At 35.8% G+C, this 21,095-nt stretch overlaps 1 protein-coding gene across 1 annotated transcript in view; it reads left to right on the forward strand.

Annotated features, from left to right (window-relative positions):
* LOC149791554 (transient receptor potential cation channel subfamily M member-like 2) overlaps positions 1 to 21,095 on the forward strand; it is a 206,550-nt gene that overhangs the window by 121,459 nt on the left and 63,996 nt on the right. The window contains exons 16-20 of the mRNA XM_089969446.1: positions 1,809 to 2,034; positions 3,928 to 4,038; positions 9,521 to 9,582; positions 13,241 to 13,343; positions 17,976 to 18,104. Coding sequence (XP_089825572.1) covers positions 1,809 to 2,034; positions 3,928 to 4,038; positions 9,521 to 9,582; positions 13,241 to 13,343; positions 17,976 to 18,104 — 631 coding nt within the window. The remainder of the gene's footprint in view (positions 1 to 1,808; positions 2,035 to 3,927; positions 4,039 to 9,520; positions 9,583 to 13,240; positions 13,344 to 17,975; positions 18,105 to 21,095) is intronic.

Consider the following 21,095-nt stretch of genomic DNA (forward strand, 5'->3'; position numbering starts at 1 on the left):
CAGACTCGAAATTCAGTATGTTGAAATTATGACTCGTGGTTTCAAAATATGAACCTTTAATATGGGCTGCATCTGTGTAATAAAAAGGTTTTAGCATGTTTTATTATCTGTGGGCTATTTTTTCTGGTGTCTTTGTTGTAATTATACAGAACAATAAATAGTACACTGTTTGGTGGAGACTACTAGTTATATGTGTCACCGATATTTCCAGGCCCTATAGTTTGCACAATTTTAAAGTTATGTTTTTTTTTACTTTGGTTATATGTTTTTTTTTGTCTTTAACACGTTCATAATGATGTATGTTGTTACTCCGAACTTTGCTTCAATGAATTATTTTGCTCATATCCACAGATGCAAAAATGACTATAGCTGCTTCTGCATGCTGGAATTGTATTGTAATTATTACTGCATTTATCTATCTACATCTGGTTGCTCTCATGTCAACAGAATGATGCAAAAGTTCTAATGATAGCTGATTGTGCATGCTGGAAATGTATTTTAATTATTCCTGCATTTTATATTTACATCTTTCTGCTCAAAGATAAACTTTTGTCATAATTTGTTCATTCTAAAGTCAGTCAGTAGCAGATGTACTCATGATCTCGGCCAAGCACAATACCAAGGGGTTTTGTTCCAGAATTGGGCATCTTCTGCTGTAACAGTCTTTCATGTTTCATAGAAAGTTTAGGCCCACATAGTCAATGAACATTCAGAACATGGAAGTTATACGGTTGATCTTACCTGTCTTCTTTTACTGCCAAATGGAAACAGAAATTTGAGTATTTTTTGCATCTTTATATAGTTGTCAATGTCACTGATTTTAAGACAGTCTGCTAGTTTATAATCTGGCAGTTTGATTCAACCTTTAGTTTGTGTATGCCTATTGTTCCGAATCTAGTACTGGTAGATGAAATCTTAAAGTATTTGCCTTGAGAGTTTGGTAATGACCTCTTCCTTTAACAACCAGCAGTTTCTAATTTAAACTCTGGTACCAGCATATACACAGTTATGTCATCATACCTATACACGGTTCATTGGCTGTTTATCCTGGATTCTATATTTGTTTCACCACAAGCACTATCTCTAGCAATATCTCCTGAGCTGTATAAAATTTCTTCATGAAATTGAGCATGCACTTGTTGCACGACATGACTGTGTCTCGTATGATATTAGGCTTGTGCTTAGAATTGTACTTGTAAGAGTTTCCAATGTTTGAAAACTGGGTTACTGAAACTTAATACTTACCAACTTATATATTGCACCCTACTGTGAACAGGGTAGAGCAAGAGCTACTGTTGAATAAGATGCCATTGGGATTTGTGTATCATACCTATACACGGTTCTTTGGTTGTTTAGTCTGGATTCTATATTTGTTTCACCACAAGCACTATCTCATCCTACTACCATCAGGAATAAGGTGTTGTAATTGTTACTATGTCCACATATTCTGTGGAAGGTCATACAACATCTGTCTCACCATTGATGTCATAAATTTAATTTCTGTACAATATTGTTTTTAAAAACCTCATGAATTAAAACTGAATTCAGTATATATGTACATCTGGGAAGTACTAGTTCAAGTTTGAATTAATATGTTTTCTGACAAATTTGACTGAGTTATGACTTGTACTTGACTTTACCATTGCATTAAAATATAAGCTTTCTAATGCCATATATTTGTTGACCTACACTTTTCGTATGTAGGTAGAACAATTTTGTGCATTGAATTCAAGATCAGTAAAATTTAATTTTTAAAATGCAATCTAAAATGTCATTTAATTATATGTGTTGGTTTTTTATCTTTACAGTGAGTTCATGACTTTAGCAATTGGAGTTTTGAACAAATGTCATAGTGCAGATGAGAACACAGCACATGACCTGCTGGTCCAGAAGTTGTTTCAGTGGGGGCAAACATCCTGTGTTTTAATTGCCGTGGAAGAAAATAACAAGGAGTTTATCTCTGAACCTGCATGCCAGGATCTCTTTGACAATGTCTGGATGGGGAAAATGACCAAAGAGAATGCCACTTGGAAGGTCAGTGAAACAACATAACAAATCTACATGTAAGTTAAAATGGTACTAACATTCAGTGCCCAACATAGTTATACACATACAGAAAAAATCTCGCCATTTTATTTCCCCTGTAAGTGCCTAGGGATCCCATGAGACGGAATTAGTCACGCGATGAGTCAGTGAATTGTCCAGTGTCAAGGAGTCAGTACTTTGTGTTTTTCTCGAGTTTTAAAATTTTGCGATTCCAGTACTTTATAGCTAAACTTTCATGCAAATTTGAAATCAGTATGGGGCAGAAACTTCCTTTACCGTTTAAAGGCCTTATACAGTCATAACTGTTTCGTACTTCATTGTTTCATCGTTTTTGTGTGTGTCATCTGTTGCACAGCTTTGCACATTGTCAGAATCAGGACAAAGCCAAAGGTATCCTGTCAATACGGGGCATGGACTATTGCAAGAAATATTGCAAACAGAACCAAGCAGTGCTTAGCTGATAAGGCCAAAGATTTCTCCATTACGGTTGCATAACATGTACACGGTTGAACTACTAAATAATATAATATTTTTAGATATATTTGAACTTTTCCATTAAAAATCAAACAAAGATACAGATGAAATATAATCGTAACTTGTCATTTTAATTGTATTTGCACCTGTACATGCAATCATGTTAAACTTACACATGTGTCTTGATGCTAATCTTAAAGTTTAGACATCCACCATCATTTTTTATATAGGGTTTGTGTATCTGTTGTGGATATTTATTGAACTGCGTGCACTTTAAAAAGCTGCAGTTTTCTTCTTTTTATTCTCAAACATTTATTTCAGCACTGAGGGCTCCTGTACTGCAAAACAATATAGCACTTTAGGGGTTAAGTTTGTTTTAATTGTGCAAGTGAACAGCTAGAATATTTTCTGCTGATGCACTGTGTGTTGGCATATTGAGGTCTATTTAGTTTGTTTTAATCATAATACGTACACACATGAACAGCTAGAGCATAATATGCAAATGCAAAATCAGCTCATAGTCTATTACACATATTGTAATTAAAAAACGTGACACTGTGCAAGTGAACAGCTGTGCGATGGAAGATCAGCATCTTTTTAGTGTGTTCTAATTGTAAGATGAAAGTGAACAGATAAATAAAATCTGCTGATGCATGATCTCCGATCAGGTGCCATTTAATGTCTTCAGATTAAAATTCACAATTGACCAGCCTGAACAAAATATGCTAATACACTCTGTAATGGTAGATTAGTGCCTTACTAATTGCAATATAGGTAACAACTGTAACTTAATTTGCACTGCAAAATGACAGATCTGACTGTTTTGTTCTAATTATGACAGAAGTAAACATATAGAATGTACTCTGCTGATGAACTTTGTTATGGCAGATCAGGGTCTCTATAGCTTTTTCTAATTATAATGCATTTAATAAATATAGAGAACATAATTTGTTTAAGCACTATGTGATGATTATCAAGGTCTATTACAGTTCATTGTAATTATAATACCTGTACAGGTGAACAGCTTGAACCAATTCTACTGATGCAGCTCCATTGTTAAGGCAGATGAGGGCCTGTTTAGCTTGTCTTAATTATGATACAAGTGAAAGGATAGAACATAATCTGCAGTTACATTGTGCAAAGGCAGATCAATGTTTGTATGATTTGTTCAAATCATAATAAAGTACAAGTGAAGAATCCAACCTGGGTCAGCTACAGTGGCTGCGTTTAGACAAGACACTTTAATCCAGTTGCCTCAGCACTAAATAACATATTTGTATTCCTGTCCCATAAAGTAATCCCCCACCAGTGAACAGCTAGAATCTAATCTATTGATACACTATCCGATGGTAGTCATTTGTGTTTGATTATAAATGATCAAATATGTCATCTCATTTTCATTTTCAGCTGATTTTATGCGTCGCCATTCCACCACTGATTCCACTCTTGGTCAAGTTTAAGGAGAGTGATATTGTTGAACCAGCCAGTGCTAACCAAACAACTCACAGCAGTGTACAGGTAATGTTTAATCACTATATTTCATGAGGTACCAGTTCTTTAGACTTTGTGATTACTACTAACCTCAAATGTAAAGACAAAAACAAACACTGATTCTTTTCTGGAAACAATAGAACCTCTTTTCCAATCCAAAAGCTAATGAAAATGTATTTTTTTTTTTAAATTTAATAAAAACCACGAATTGATGCTTATAATAATAAATATTTTATTGTAACCTCGTCTGTAGTCTTAAAGTTGTGTATGGTAACATGGAATATATAGATCATTGTGAAAGAGATGGGGACAATGGTACAACTCACAAATAAATAATTTATAATAATTTTTTTGTAGATATACCTGTGTCAAATCTAAAATATTGAATCCTGCAAACTGTCGAACATCTTTTGGAAAATAAATAAATGGATTAGAGGGCCAAAATAAAGCCCAAGCCACAAAAACCTACATTATGTGATGTGGATCTCGAAAGAGTTGGAGGGCTCGGTGGTAGTGGCAGCTGGAATTGAATATTGTTTTACATTGAAACATTCAAACAATGCTCAGACATTTAAAAAAATTATCAGTTTCAGTGGTAAATCTCAGGAGCCTTTGATATTATGTGATGTGATGCAAAATTTAGTTATATTATTTCTCCACTACTACGATTAGGCTCTCCTTTTAATCCTCTGTGAAGCAGAAGAGAGCTATACTATACTACATCTGGGTTCAGCATTTGTTTAGCATTTTCAAATAGAAAATGATAATACATATGTACAGTTTCACTGCATCTCAACCACTCTATCTTCCTAGATCCTATGCAACAGATTGGAGTGAGTTTTCATAGCTAACTTTTTCAAATGTACAATAGCTGTTTATTATTGGTTATTTTCTGCATTTAGTCAGTTTGTATGACCTTGGAAGTATCTTGTTATACATAAAATCATTAAACATACTCAGGGAATACAACATTGTGAGTATAATGTCCACATTAGTAGGTCAGTGTGACCCATACTGACTGCTTCAGTGACTTGAGTTAATTTTGTGATTTTTATGCTAATTTTCTAATACCTGTTAATGCTAGAATCGTCAAATTAGATGATTTGTATGCATCTACATTTGCCCCAAAAAGAAAGAACAAAAGGTGGTATCAGTGATCTATATTGCTCATTTTTCTTGCTAAGGTAAAGTTCTTACATCAGTTGATAAACACATAGTTTTTGCATATCTGCTGTTACATATGGAATCATGAAACTTGCTGACAGGATCATCAGAAAAGTTGGCCACTTTGAGTCATGCCTTAAAGTTCAATAACTTTATTAGGGTTAAAGTTCGTGTGATAATATTAATAAACTAGATTATTGTGTACATTTCCATTAGTACCACATCCATGTAAAAATTTATTGTGACATATTTCATATTTTAATGGTTTAGGTTACGTTTGTGCATGCTCTTTGTAAACCTTCCAAACTCTAGTGATTAAATGTTATGGGAGATACATATAATTAAGTACTACAACCTTATTAAAGAAAAGGTCACTTTGACATTTTTTCATACACAAGTGACTGTCAAAATTTATGATTATGGGCCATTTATTGTGTATTTAGCTGTTAGAGTCATGATTGATAACTGGATGCATCTCTATTAGAACTAGACACTTGATGATGATGTTTGTCCATTAGTATTGATGCGGACCATTCAATGTCATCGATTCACTGGGGGTGGGTCCAGAGATGTCTGATCAGTCCGATCTGGGCCTGGAAGATTCTGGTGTAGTGGGGACATGGGTGTACAGGTTGCTTACTGGGAGTTGAGAAACTGCTGTTCCTGGATTTGCACAGATCACGTTTCTCAGCTGTGTCCACCAGCCTTTTCTGCTCAAAGAATGCTGCACATGCACTGACTTAACTGCGCCAAGCATATCAGTCAGCAGTGACACTCTCCCAGCTGTCAGGATCAATGCCTAAGTTCTTCAGTGAGGCCTTGAGGGTGTCCTTGTACCTATTTTCTGACCATCGTGAGATATCTTGGCTTGCTGTAGCTTTCCACAGAAGACCTTCTTAGGTAGGAATTCTATTAGTATGTTGACAACATGGCCAGCCCATCAGAGTTGTGCCTTCCACAGCATGGTGTGCATGCTTGTCATGCCAGCCTGAGTGAGCACCTCTTGTCCTGCCATTGATTTTCAGTAGTTTTCTCAGGGAGATCATATGGAAGTGGTTCAGTTTTTTAACATGGTGGCTATACCAGCATAGAGGAGGGTGGGGATAATAACTGCTGAGCTTTGAGTTTGGTGGCAAGCTTAATGTCTTTCCTATCACAGACGTTAGAGTGAAGTCTGTCATATGCTACGCTGGCTTTGGCAATCCTGGTGTTGACCTCATTGTCTTTGAGGACTGCTTGTGACAGACTGCTGCTGAGATATGTGAACCTGTCTACATTTTTGAGCTTTTGGCCATTGACAGTGATGGGTGGTTGCAGGTAATCTTCTCCAGAAGCTAGCTGATGCAGACCCTCGGTCTTCCTGGTAGAGATGGTGAGTCCAAGGTTGGTGCATGCTATGGAAAAAAGTTCCATGCCCTTTTATTCCTGCCTTCGTGGTGGAGTTGAGGGCACAGTCGTCTGCAAATGGGAGGTTGCAAATGTTCCAATCTTATACTTAGGTTTTGGTCTGAAGCCTCTTTAGGTTAAACAACTTTTCATCCATATGGTATCAGACCTACTCCCACATCACTGTCCTTGAAAGCATCCATTAATATTGCAGATAACATGAGGCTAAAGAGTGTGGGGGCTATTACACATCCTTATTTCACACCATTCGTAACTGCAAAGGGTTTGGAATAGTTACCCTGGTCCTGGACTCTGGCAAGTATGCCATCATGAAAATGTTTCACCATTTCAATGAAGACTTCTGGACATCCAAATTTGGCCATGTTCCTCCAAAGGCCTTCCCGGCTGACAGTGTCGAATACCTTAGTCAGGTCCATGAAGGTGGTGTATAGCTGGACATTTTATTCAAGACACTTTTCTTGCATCTGCCTGGCAGCAAAGATCATGTCGAAGGTGCCTCTCTCTAATCTGAAGCCACACTGACGTTCTGGCAGTAGGCCATGATCAAGGTGCTGTAAGTCTGTTCAGCATTAGCCTGGCAAGGGCCTTTACTGTGATGCGGGATTAAAGATTGCATTTGCATTTGTAAATGTGGAAGATGGATACATCTTTGAATTCTTGGGGTATGTGTGTCTGCTTCCACGTCTCACAGAACATCTATGCTAGTCTTTCCACTAGCTTAGGCCCACCAGATTTATAGATCTCAGCTGGGATGGAGTCCGCTCCTGGAGCTTTCCCACTATACAGGAGCTCAATGACCTTATGATCTTCCAGCACTGTTAGAGGTCAGCCAATCTCTTGTTGATCTCCACCTTGGGTAGACTGTTGATCCCTTCATCATCGATGAAAGAGGGTCTGTTAAGAACACAATGAAAGTGTTCCAACTAGGAATCCAGTATCTTCTCCTTTTCGGTTATGAGAGTGCTGCAATCAAGAGTGGGTCTGTGCCTGGTGTTACTGGGCCATAAACATCAGGAAGAGCATTATATAAATTCTTTAAGTCATGTCTGTCGGCAAAGGACTGAATATCATCATCCTTTTTGCTCAGCCATTTGTCCTGCATCTCGATGAGTTTCATCTGCACAGCTTGGCCGACTCTGCTGAAGGCATTTTTGCAGCAGACTTCGGGTCGATGTTGTGCTCATGATGAAGACCATGCTTCTCCTCAAGCAGATACTGTATTTTTTCACAGTTATCGTCGAAAGATTCTTGGTGCTTTCATGCAGTGACGCTAAGGGTTTCAGATGTAGTAGAGTACACCAGATGTGTGAAAGGTCACCCAGCATTTCTCTACGTTGTTATCAGAGTCTGTGGTTTCTAGCTGGTTGGTCATGGCTTCAAACAGGGTTTGCTCAGTATTGCAGTCGTTCAGCCTGGAGATGTTGAGTTGCTTTGGGACTTTAATTCTCTTAGGAAAGCACAAGAATCAGAATTTACTCCCGCAAAGAAAAGAAAAGACAACTGAAACGACAATTATGTTGTCATGTTTAGATTTGTGAAACCATCTAGTAAAGGAGAAAACTTTGTATAATTGTGACTTTGTTATTGGGCATGGAGGTGCCATTGACATAAAAGAACATGAAAAAGACAATAAACATAAAAAATATCAGCCTACTGCTTCATCATTAACAAGACAGCTAAAACTTACAACATTTATAAATAACATAGAGAATTTCAAAGTAATTCAATCAGAATTTAGTTTTACTACATTTATTTTAGAAAGAAACCTTCCTCTTTCAGTTATAGGCTTAAGTGTTGCTTGCGATTTATTTCGCGCACTTTTCCCAGACAGAAAAGTTGCAATGGATTACTTATATGCTAAAAGATGTGATGTGATGTGATTTTTGATTTTTAACGTAGCTTTAACAATTTTTCAGTCATATTGCTACGATGTCTGCAATGTGGCAGTTTATAGTGATGTCTAGCACTTTGGCATCATGCCGCAGACATGTAGCACGATGTCCCACCCAGTCACATTATCCTGACACCAGGCCGACCAGTCCTAACACTAACCTCTTAATGCTGAACGCCAAGCGAGGCAGCTGTTAGTACCATTTTTTAAGTCTCTGGTATGACTCGGCCGGGGATCGAAGTATGCTAAAAGGAAACTGTTCAGTATAAAAAATTGCACATATCTCAGATAATTATTGAAAGATGGTAGATTGGAATCTTAATGATTGAAAAAATAAGGTATGGAAATGGTTAATATAAACAGCATGTGTTCGACATTGTGTGTGTTGCACTATTTGATCTTCAGAATGGGCACCGAAATAGAACATGGAGCCCATTTAGAAGGTGCAAGAGTAGTACAGTGCATCTTTGACTTTAAATAATTCAGTTAATTTTCTACTTTACTGATGGTTGTATATGTTGTGAATAGACACATATGCTTTAAAGTTTTAAAAATCAGCATTTGTTCCTGAAAATCGGTATTTTTGTACTCTGGAGTTGGCAATAACACCCTTACTTATTATTAGATATCGGCCTAATTACATAGGCAGCTTAATAATTTCCTTGATATTATATCTATGTTGATTACACTATGGTTCAAGTTGATTTTTCAGCATTTTGTCTGCACCATCAGTTGTTAGAGGAATAATCCCTCTGTCTTGGACCAACACCTTTTTTCCACACAATATATCGCTTAATTATTATTTAAAATATTTTATATGCCGTTCTATACTGATATAATTCAAGTGAAATGTGATTATCAGCTTCCTATAGAAGTGGGTGACTAAGTCGCCTAATAAATGAAAGCTATACTACTAAGTAACAGGTGATGACCTATCTAAAAGTCAATAATGTAATGATGGTGTCATTTCAAGTAGCACGGTATGTGTTCATTTTACAAAATCATACTAATTTGAAATTAATGGTTACTTATTTGTTTTAACAATAGGAGTCCAAACAATCACACCATAGTGGAAAGAGTTTGGAACAAAGTCATAGTTCCCTACAGATGTAAGTAGTCTTAGTAGCATTTTACCTATTCATCAAAGAATATGTAGCATTCATTACATAAATTCTATTCATTGTCCATCCATCTGTTGTCAGCATTATGGTTATAGTTTGTAAATGAAAATATCACCTGATCATACGAGTGAATTATCGTTAAATGTTACCCTCAAACGCAAATGGAGAGAAACATAAAGAAAGAGATTTAATACCCAGGAGATCAATGGTCTCAGTCACCAAAAACAATTGCTGAATGCAAATTTTAGGTACTGGTCGATTGTTAAAGTTTTTTTGTAGACTAAGAGTGCACTCTACTGTTGTCATGCATGAATAAGACATAGTGAAGATGTTTACTATGCAAGTAAAATAGCCCATACTCTGTTGCTTGTCAGACTCAAATTTGGCTTTTAGAGAACAGTTATCAGCAAAAAGGAGAACATTAAAAGAGTCATTTCCTGTGACATCATCTTTGCCTGTGGTCTCTCTAGTTGAGGAGCTTGCCATTAATCTGGTATTTGATGTAAATGTCAGTGTCATAGGTTGGAGTTCTGTTCTTGTCATTTCTTCTGGAGTTCATGGTCTGCAAAAACCATGTATCTGGTTCCTTGCACTTTCTGAAGCCCCACCAACACTCTAGGAGGAGCCCTTGATCAATGTTCAGGTCGATTCGGCAGAATTCTGGCAAACATTTTGACAGTTATTGACAGCATGGAGATGCCCCAATGGTATTGGGTTGATAATTCTTTTCCATTTGTACAAGTGGATGATGGTGCATCCTTGTACTCCAGGGGTATAGTTCCCTGAGTGCATATTGACTGCAAGAGATCAATCAGCTTAGGTGTCATATGCAAACCATCAGTTTTGTAGAATTCTGCTGTCATTGCATCATGTCTGGGTGCTTTGCCATCTGATTGCAGGTCAATTGCTTTCACACTTTCAGTTGCAATGGTAGATCAGCAAGTTATATGTTGATTTCCACTTAGGGCAGTTGATCAGTTGTCTCCTCATTGATAGATGACTACTGATTGAGGATGTTGTTGAAGTGTTCTGCCCATCTTGGAAACAGTTTTCATTGTCAGTTAGCAGTATGGTACAGTTAGCACTCACACAGAAGTTCTTAGTGCCATTCCTGTCTGCGTAAAAGTGAATTTCATCTGCATTATTGCTGAACAGTGAATAGTGCAGCTCTCTTTGTTTGTATTGGATAGTCCTCTTCATGTTGTCAAAAGGTGCTTTATTGGATGATGAAGTGTTCTAAACAGGTTGATATTTCTCATTCAGAAGTCTCTCTATGGCAACACCATTTTTATCAAACCAGTCTTAATGTTGTTTTTGTGTGGTGGGACCATGGATTTTAGGTACACAATTGTGTATACAGTCTTTGAGTGATATGTTTTCCTCTCATTCTTGGAGTTTATGCATAGTTCCTCAACAAATGTCTGTTTCACATTCTTCTGTTTATATTTGGAGATATTAAACTTTGAGACATGTTTTGCCACGTGGTTGTCTGCTAGTCTGAATCTGGATATTTAGATTGGAGACTATGAGCCTGTGGTCAGTTGAGTATTCTACACTTCTCATATCCTTCATCACTTGTGCATTCTGTCTCTTCTGCTGATGGTGGTGTAGTAAATAAGAAGCCAGTTATTGGGATGTGGAATTACATCTAAGATGTCTTATTGCAGTTTGGCAGGCAGGAGACTATTGGTGAATAATAGTATGTCATTTGCTCAGTAGGATGAGTCTGTTCCTGTTGATTTGGCCAAGGCCATTTTGTGCTAGTTTGACCCCTGGCTTTGTCTGATGATCTGTGCCAACTCTAGCTTTTGAGTCAACAAAGATGATGAGTTTGTTATCCTTTCGTACTACTGCAATGAAATACTCCAGGTCTTCATAATTTTGATTTTATATTGTTGGTCATGGTGGGTGCATTAGCACTGATGATAATTGAATGTGTTTATCAGGACGGTTGGAGTTCCATTTGCATTAGTCGGTCATACATGTTCTTTAAGAGATTTCTAAGTTTGCTAACTAGCTGTAATTTTGATGGCACTCGCAATATCTCTTTATTTCAATCATTCCAGAAGAAGGTATATTTAGCTCCTACTTTGGTGCGTTGTATTTCCTCAGCTAGGCAAATTTCACTCAAGTTTCCTGTGTGGATGTGGAATCTGACCAGTTCTCTTCCACCCAAAGCTGTTCTCTCTGTCCATTAATATATGTATGTTTCAGGAAGCAATGGTGTGTTGCACCACAGTTGTCTTCTTTATAGTTCTTTGACCTTAATTCCTGTCAGTTATGGTATGCTAACCATGGTTAAAGTGAAACAGGCAATATTAAGGGCACATTTTCTTGTCCCTGCTTCGTTCTATGGATGTGAACCGTTTGATCCTTAATAGTGGTGTTCAGTTATTCAAGGGGCTGTTGAGTTCCACTGCTAATTTGATCCAGTAAAAAGTGACCCTGTGCCCAGAACCACCTGTTTGTATGTCTGCAGCTACAGTAACCATGATTTCCATACCTGCATCTTTGCTGCTCACCTGTCACCACAGGAAATGAAGGCATCTGATTGCGTGAAGGGAGTAATGTCACGACTTTCATGTGAGTTAGATTTAAGGGAGAGAAATTTCTGCAGAATTATCCTCATTCTTCCTCCAGGCTTGTCTTAATCCAGGGACACAACATGTTAAGACATTTTCAGACAAGTCCAGATGCACTGGATAGCTATCAGTTCCTACTGAACCTGAACTGATCCCTTCCTCACAGCTTTTAATCATCTGTCTCTATAGCCAGTGATAAGCATGTCACAGGTATTACCTTCTACTGTTACATATGATAGCAGGTATAGACTGACCAGAAAAAAAATTACTTAGACTGCAGCAGGATGATTGCAGGCAAAGAAGAGAAGACTTTCTTATCGTTTTTGCTGTTTTGGACAAAAGTCCTGCAAAGTAGATATTTTGCTGTCAGGAATTGAATCTTCTTCATTCATCTCATACTTAATTCACTTGAACTCAAAACAACCTCTAGGTTTATGAGTAAGTCACTTCCTATGATACCGCACTCTAAACATTATTAATGCTTCTCCGAAACCATTGGGATAATTATCATAACATTTGGGATATATACGTATTGAGGTCTTTAGTAAAAAAATTATGTTCTTGTGCATCAAACATGACTGATTAAGCAGCCAATTCTTCAGGTTCTAGTTATTACTTAGAAATTGAATGTTCCATATGATGTCCCAGTGTCCATGAGAAATAATAATAATAATAATAATAATAATAATAATAATAATAATAATAATAATTGATCCCATGGTACTGAGTAGGTTTTCTGTGATCAAATATGCATTACAAGCTGTATAATGACGGTTCTAAAAATACTTCCTTAGTTTCTAGGGCACATTATGTATTGAAGTTATATAACATTGTTTAAAACACGTACATGCAAAAATTTGCCTTTCAACTATTTAACATTTAAATAAACAATTGATCCTTGTACTAAATATTACATTGAAAGATTCTTTTCTTTTTTACAGTTGTGAAACTAGAGAAAATTCAGTGAATGAAAAAAGTCTCAATAAAATAGAGTTCTTATCTTCTCATCTATTGAAATGAGCTCATGTATATACAGTTTTAAACAACATCTATCTTGCTTTCAGAAAAGGGTGTAAGGAAAGAAAGGTAGATGTCAAGTTGCCCAATCGAGTAAAGAAGTTTTTTTCTTTCTACCAAGCACCTGTGATTATTTTCTTTCATAATGTGGTAAGTACAGTATTTTTCCCAATAATTAGGGTGCAAATATATTACATGTATGCACCCGCAGATCAGGGTTCTGGATACCTTTTTTTTTAGTAGCTTTAATTTTCTTGTTTCCAGGTGTCAAATATTTTTATGGTTATAAAGGACTGTATAACTATTTTATGTACTTTAAATCTTCAGAAAAATATTAATGTCATTATTTCTTATTTTGTAAAATCAAAATACAAACAGAACATGACATCATGTCTGCTGTTACGGATTTACACATTTTCAGCCAATATATAACACTGAAAAAATAGAACATCACCAGCATCTAGACAAAAATGATGAAACTTGTAGTGGTAAACAGTTGTTATTTTATAAAGGTACATTGTAATGCCGTGGATCAAAAGTATAGTATGGGCCTTATTTCAAAGAACCTCTACCCTGATCTGTCTTTTCAGTTTTGGAATTCAGAGAAAGATTCCATTGTTGAGGTTAAACCCATTGATCGAGCCCACCAATAGCTTACCTAATGTCGATAAGTGTACATTTTGTGATTTATATATGATCATATTAGTTTAATGATTGTTTAAAAATTGAAGTTTGATGTGGGGAAATCACTCAACTAGCATTTGTTTAATCACTGGGCTGAATATTTTATTCCTAGCCTACATCATCATCATAAAATAATTTGTCAGAAATCTCAGTAGGGCTATATAAGTTGAAATCTTAACCTGGTAAGTTGATTCAAGTGCCATGTACAATCTTCCCTCAGTTTAACTGGGTTCACTTTATAAGATAGATATGGTGATAGATCACTCACAACTGATGTCCAACTGCAAACTTCACAGACCCAAATCTGCAATTGCATAATGCACTTGGGGATCTAGGTCTATACAATTTTCTAAGAGTAATCAGCTCTACAAGCCAGTTAGACCCTAATCTGTTGATGGATTATGCAAGGTAAACCAAAGTCTGTATTGTTTATTTGGAGTTATAAGCAAATATAGATGGCAATTATGACATGCCTTATTTTCTCACCAACTTAATGGCAGATGAGTAATGTATTGCCAACGGATCACGTCACGAACCGATAACAGTTAGACTGGCACTTGACATGATTGTTGCAGAATGTAAAAATGAGCCAGACACTCATTAATATGATAATATTTCTCTCAATTTACTTTTATGTTCTTATAATCCTTTTGCACATGTGTGAACATATAAGCCTTTAATAATACAGTTAAACCCTCAAAACTGGATTTCCTTGGGACCCCCACAAATCGCTGTTTAGAGGTTTTTAGTTTATTAACACATTAACCCCTAACGACAAGTTAACGTTGCGGGAGGTAGTAGCCTACTGCCGAACTCTGTAGCATCACGGTTATGCACGGTGTACAAAATTGGGTGGTATTATAGAAAGGTAGATAGATGTAGTTCTACAATGAAAGCAAATAATCTGGAATATCTAGTTGCACTACAAAATACAGATAAAAAACCTCATTTTTTGAACCTGACTTTTTTCTACCCAATATTCGCCCGTGGTTGGAATCCGATTTTGTGTCCGGATTTTAGACTGTTTTGGTATCAGATCTAAGGCAAACTGGCATGAACTGCAAACAGACAGATGAACCTTTGCAAAAAGTAGAATAAGATGGGCATTTGGAATAAAGAGTAGTCTCGATCAAAAAATAATGGCTCCGTTTAGCAAAAAAAAGAAAGCACCCCAACTTTTACCCTTCTGTTTATGTCCGAGCCAAATAGCCAATAAAAACTATGTTTCTAACACAAGTAGGCAGAATGTTTTTGAAAAATCACCTGGGATTTGGTGTTTTCGGATCTATTCAGAAATAGCTTTAAAAATGTGTTTCCTACTCGATTTTCCGGCGAAAATGACATAAACCTCCAGGAGTTAATGTGTTAAACAGTGCATTTTGATGACGTCACCAACTTTGAATATTCCTTGCGTTTTTAATCTCTTGTGCATTTACATCGCATATAAACTACAAATCTAGCAATTCCTTGCCGATTTGTAAAAATAAAATAAAAACCCTTGTTAACATATTAACCCTTTGCGACAAGTAAACGTGGCAGGAGGTAGTAGCCTACAACCGACCTCTGTAGCATCATGATCATGCATGATACACTAAAGTGGGTGGTATTATATAAAGGTAGACATATTTAGCTCTACATTGATACCAAATAATCAGGAATATCTAGTTGCACTACAAAATACAGATAAAAAAATCTCATTTTCTTTACCCGACTTTTTTTCTACCCAAACCTCGCCCGTGGTCAGAATCTGATTTTGTGTCTGGATTTTAGACTTTTTGGTCTCAGATCTAAGGCAAACCGGTATGAACTGCAAACAGACAGATACACCTTTGCAAACAGTAAGATAAGATGGGCATTTGGAATAAAAAGTGGTCTTTATACAGAAATAATGGCTCCATTTAGCACAAAAAACTCGACAAAATAGCCAATGAAAACAGATGTTTCTAACAGAGCTACGTAGTATGTTATTGAAAGATCACCTGGGATTTGGTGTTTTCGAATCGATTCAGAAATAGCTTTCAAAATGTGTTTCCTACTCGATTTTCAGGTTAAAATGACAAAAACCTCCAAGGGTTAATGTGTTAAGGGTTTCCTTTAAATATAAATTTTCTTTTTGTAAGTACCTATGTAGCAAAAGAGAAAAAAAGAGTGTAATTATTAGAGCGCATCAGAGTCTTTATATCTAAGAGTGCAAATGGGGGCCTGTATAGCCAGGTGCTAAAAGGCACTCACCTTTACAGATCATTCACATCTCACCTTTGTATGCCTGAGTTTGAGTCTTGGCATGGACATTGTGGATTATCAGAAAGCTGGCTAATAACTTCCAGTGGGGTGGTCTCCCCATGTTCTTCATCCCCTAAACATTCTGGTCACCATATATAGCTTATCATCTGTAGAACATTGGCATTAAACCCACCGGAAGAAGAAAATACTGATTAATATTTGTTTTTGTTTTTTTAAAATTAAATCTTGTCACATGAATAGATGCATTTGTTCCACAAACAGATATAGTCCTCATCACAAGATACATTGAGGAATAAGATATTTTATAACCTTACTATAACTCAGTTAGCATTATGAATGATAATCCATATCATTTAAACATTCCTTGTAATTCAAGTTAACTTATTAACCCCTGGAGGTTTTGTCGTTTGCACCTGAAATTCAAGTAGGAAACACATTTTGAAATCTTTTTCTGAATACATGCTAATACATTGACCTCCAACAATGCCTAGTTGTGTTAGAAACAACATTTTCCATTGGTTATTTCGCTCGCGCATGAGCAGAAGGGTAACAGTTGGAGGTCTTTTTTTCTTCTTTTTTATATCGAGACCACCCTTAATTCCAAATGCCCACTTTATCCTACTTTTTGCAAAGGTTCACCTGTCTGTGCAGTTCAGACCGGTCTGCCTTAGATCTGAGGCCAAAAAGGTCTCAAATCCAGACACAAAGTCAGATTCTGACTACAGGCGAGTTTTGGGTGGAAATAAATGGGTCCAAAACATTAGGTTTTTTACTCTGTATTTTGTAGTGCAACTAAAATGTCCAGATTATTTAGTATCAAGGTAGAGTTACATCTGTCTACCTTTCTATAATACCATCCACTTTTGTGTATCATACATGACAGAGCTTGGCAGTAGGCTACTACCTCCTGCCATGTAAACTCTGTGCCAGGGGTTAATAAGTTAATGTTTACAGTTCAATAGTATGGCTTCAACTTCAAAAATTACAGTCTATGCTATGTCACTGACAGATGGCATAGAAGATTCATTCTTTTTATCCTATTCATCACTTTTATTATTGGCTGAATTGTTTTCATGTATACAATGAATAGCGTCACTCACAATTATATTATAAACAGCCAGATTATAAACACCCAAACATCTTTCTTAAATATTTTAACTGCAAGCTTTCAGTTAAGAGCTGGCTCCTTGTTGTAATGCAAAAGATATCAGATTTGTCAGGATTATCAGCCCTAAATTGTGTCAGAGCACATATTAAGTATCGTTTTAACCCTGCGTGACCTTTGGACATTTTCTGTCTTTGCCATAGCGATAAGCTTACAACAACACTTGGTAATCATAATAATTCTGTTCCGCTATGAGTCAGAAATTTGGCAGCTGAAATACATTGAAATTTGGTTGGCTATTTGCAGTTGAAGGGTTTCTGTTCACTGGAAAAAATGGTGATATTAAGCAATCAAAAATTGGGAATTTAAAAACAATTTGGTATTCAGGGACTTCCAATATATTGATAGTTCAGTTTTGAGGGGTTTCATTATATTCGTTAATAGTACAGTTGGGTTATCATATGAATCTGGATGCAACAGATCTTGTTAAAAGTTAGAAGTTAGAAGTAGTTTTATTTGAATAAAAGGTATTCTCAGATTTTAAGCTCACGTTCACAGCATAAAATGCAACACACCTAGTGCGTCATCTTTGTAATGAAACTCGTCCAGATTCAGTTTCTGGTATTTTTCTTTTTGTTGTAGAAAATTTGGTATGTTCAATATTGAGCTTATGAAACACAACCACTCTGAAAATCCATTATATTAGAATCACTTACCAAATTTGCACATGTTAATATATTTTATTTCAGATATCCTACATGATCTTTCTTGGTTTGTACAGCTATGTTCTTATCAGCCAGCTGGAAAAAGATTTGTCCTTGGAGGAAAAAATACTGATTGTGTGGGTTGTTGGCATTTTTATTCAGGAGATTAGACAGGTATGTGTAATGTTCACGACTCTTGCCAGTTAGACTAACTTTACTTAATTTGAATTTACATCCCATTTAAAGGAATTAATTTTTTTTTAACGTCAGGATTCCAATACAAGATGATAATTATCTTGAGAAATATAAAACTCTGACATATTGATTTGCATATTTCATAGGTGCTATTTAAGTTCTTTTCTTAGATTATCCTCCATTTGTTTGAGAGGCTGGGATGTTAGAAAAGCAATGTGCAGTGGACTAAATAATTTACTTCCCGACCAACAACAATGCTTCATTAGTCACTGTGAACTGTCTCCAGAATACGCATTGACAATCATACCATAATGCCCATATAGCAAAGAATAAATAATTTGCTTTAAATCAATACCAGGAATGCATAAATCTAACTCTTGCATCACCACGAAAATGAGATGAAACATTGATTAAAAAATACACTAGGACTTCATTTGTGGGTACTGACCTGGAAGTAATAATTCTGACCGGAGTCCACCTGGCATATGTTATTCTGAGTCCAATCACATAATAAGGGGCCATGGGATGATTGATGTGATACAGTGTTGTGTATGATATCACTTTATATGGAATTTTCTATATGTTTAAAGTTCCTAGTCATGATTGCATTCCAGGCAAACCATAGATGTAGTGTATACCATAATAACAATCTGAATGGTATGTGTTGTATGATATATTCATAATGAGGCCTTGTATAGCAGAGCTGTGCATCGTCTGTTTGTTTGCAATACAGCACAAATAATTTTAATTTTACAGCACTTATTTAAATACTTTTGATTTAGGCTGAAACAGTTAATTGGTATAATAATGTATTGATCATTTTTCATTTTGATACTCGTATGAATACATGAAGTGAAAAATCAATATAAAGTGATACTTATTCTTCAAAAGTTACTTTAATCTTCAGCCATCATAAATAATTATTTTTTGCCTTTTTATTCTTTAAATACTAGAATACATCTGAAACAACTGTAGCAGGTACATGCACTCATTTCTATCAGTGGAAGATTGAGAAATTATTGACAACACTCACTAACCTTCTACAAAGTAACACAAGATGACTAATTGATGTGGTTCGAAATCCATGCTAATTGCTTTATCATGACAGCACTCTTCCGTACGAAATGAATAGGCGGATTTCACCTGGAACTTAAGCAGACTCCAGGCGGAATCTGCCTAAAATGTTAAAAATCTGGTTAATACAAAGGCGGACATGGAAAATTGGAGACGTCAAAGATGAATCCATCTAGAGTCCATCTAACTCTAAGATGGACTTGTGTCAAATTCCTGCTCTATAATACATCTTTAGGCATAATTTTGGACTTGGTTGATTTTCCACCCACCATCTGGGTGGAATTAGGAACTTAGTCACTGACATCTAATATATGAAAGGAGGAATCTGGACTTTTGTAACCAACATCTAGACGGAATGAAGAACTTAGTAATTTACATCAGTTAAATAAGGCAGAATTAGGACTTGGCTTTTGTGTGTCTGTAAAGTTAAATGACTGAAAATATAGTGATATTTTGTGATTGTAAAGTTCCTGATCATAGCATAATACACCTACAGACCAGGTTATTTGCTGTTCTACTGATTACTCCTAACAAACTACACAGATCCAGTTCTGCAAGCATATTGTGTGATGGCATATCAGGGTCTGTGCAGTTTTCAGTTGGACTTGTTCTATAAGCGATTACATACAGTACTAGGAAATTATAATTATAGAGTTTTGTATTTATAATACTGCAGCTGTGTTGAACAAAATAGTAATTTCTGTTATCTTGCTGTATGATTGACATTACTCAGGGTAGAAAAGTCTTTTCCTAAATGAGTCACCTGCCATAAATTGAGTATTATTATCATTAGTAGTAGTAGTAGTATACCCAAAATGACCTCTGTTGATTAAGTTCTTTATGACTAGTTATGTTTATATTGCCAATCAAAATGTTGATTCAAATGCTGATATGGGTTTTCTTGCTAGCTTTTTTCCAGTTGTTGTGGATAAATAAATACCTTTAATAGGATGTATCTAACAAACTTTCATTATCTGTTATTAACAGATCCCTGTGTACAAATTATTATGTCCTGTTACTATAATAAACAGACCCATGTGTACAAGTTATCATCATGTTCTATTATTGTAATAAAAAGACCCAAGTGTACATGTTATCTTTATGTTCTATTATTATAATAAGTCATCGGATTTCTGTAAAAAAACAGATCCATATGCACCATGTCATCATCATGTCCTGTTACTGTAATAAACAGACCCATGGATTTTTGGAGTTACCCTATTGATCCGTAGTCGAAATCATGTTCATTGAGTCTTTAGATTGGTGCTTTGTAGTAACAACTAAATCCACTTAATCACAGCTGTTATGAATATGGTACAGAATGTTTACACAATATTTGCCGTTACGAGTCTATGCTTTTAAAATAAGTAACAGAAAAGAGTGAAAGACAACAAGCTTTGTAAAATTTAACAAATAATTTTATTTCCCTAGAATACAAAGTGAAAATGAAAATAAAAACTGAGAATACAAAGTGAAAATGAAAATAAAAACTGACAGTATTGTGAACTAAATCGTAAAATAATCCAAGAATTGCAGACACAAGTCCAAATAATTCATAGTCCTGAAAAGAACTCAATAGATGTCCTGAAGAAAGCCAATATTGAAGGTGATGTTATGTCTGTTATAGCTTTTAAAATGTTGATTTGTCAACAGTCATAATTGTTGAATCATAGAAATATAATTTGAGGTGTGATTATACTATAAATTCCAGTGAATATCTCTGAGAATGTTATCACAGCACTTTTGTATTTTCAGAAAAAAGAATCGCTTGAATTCAATAATTTGAACAAAAAAGATTCCAGCCCAAAATTACTTTTCGCAATATATAACATACAACTTGAAAGTGATAGATATTAAAGCATGAAAGACCAAGTCCTCACTATTACAAGATTATAT

The sequence above is a fragment of the Sinohyriopsis cumingii genome, chromosome 9, assembly GCF_028554795.1.
Source record: "Sinohyriopsis cumingii isolate HCF-2022 chromosome 9, ASM2855479v2, whole genome shotgun sequence".
NCBI classification, from domain to species: Eukaryota; Metazoa; Mollusca; class Bivalvia; order Unionida; family Unionidae; genus Sinohyriopsis; species Sinohyriopsis cumingii.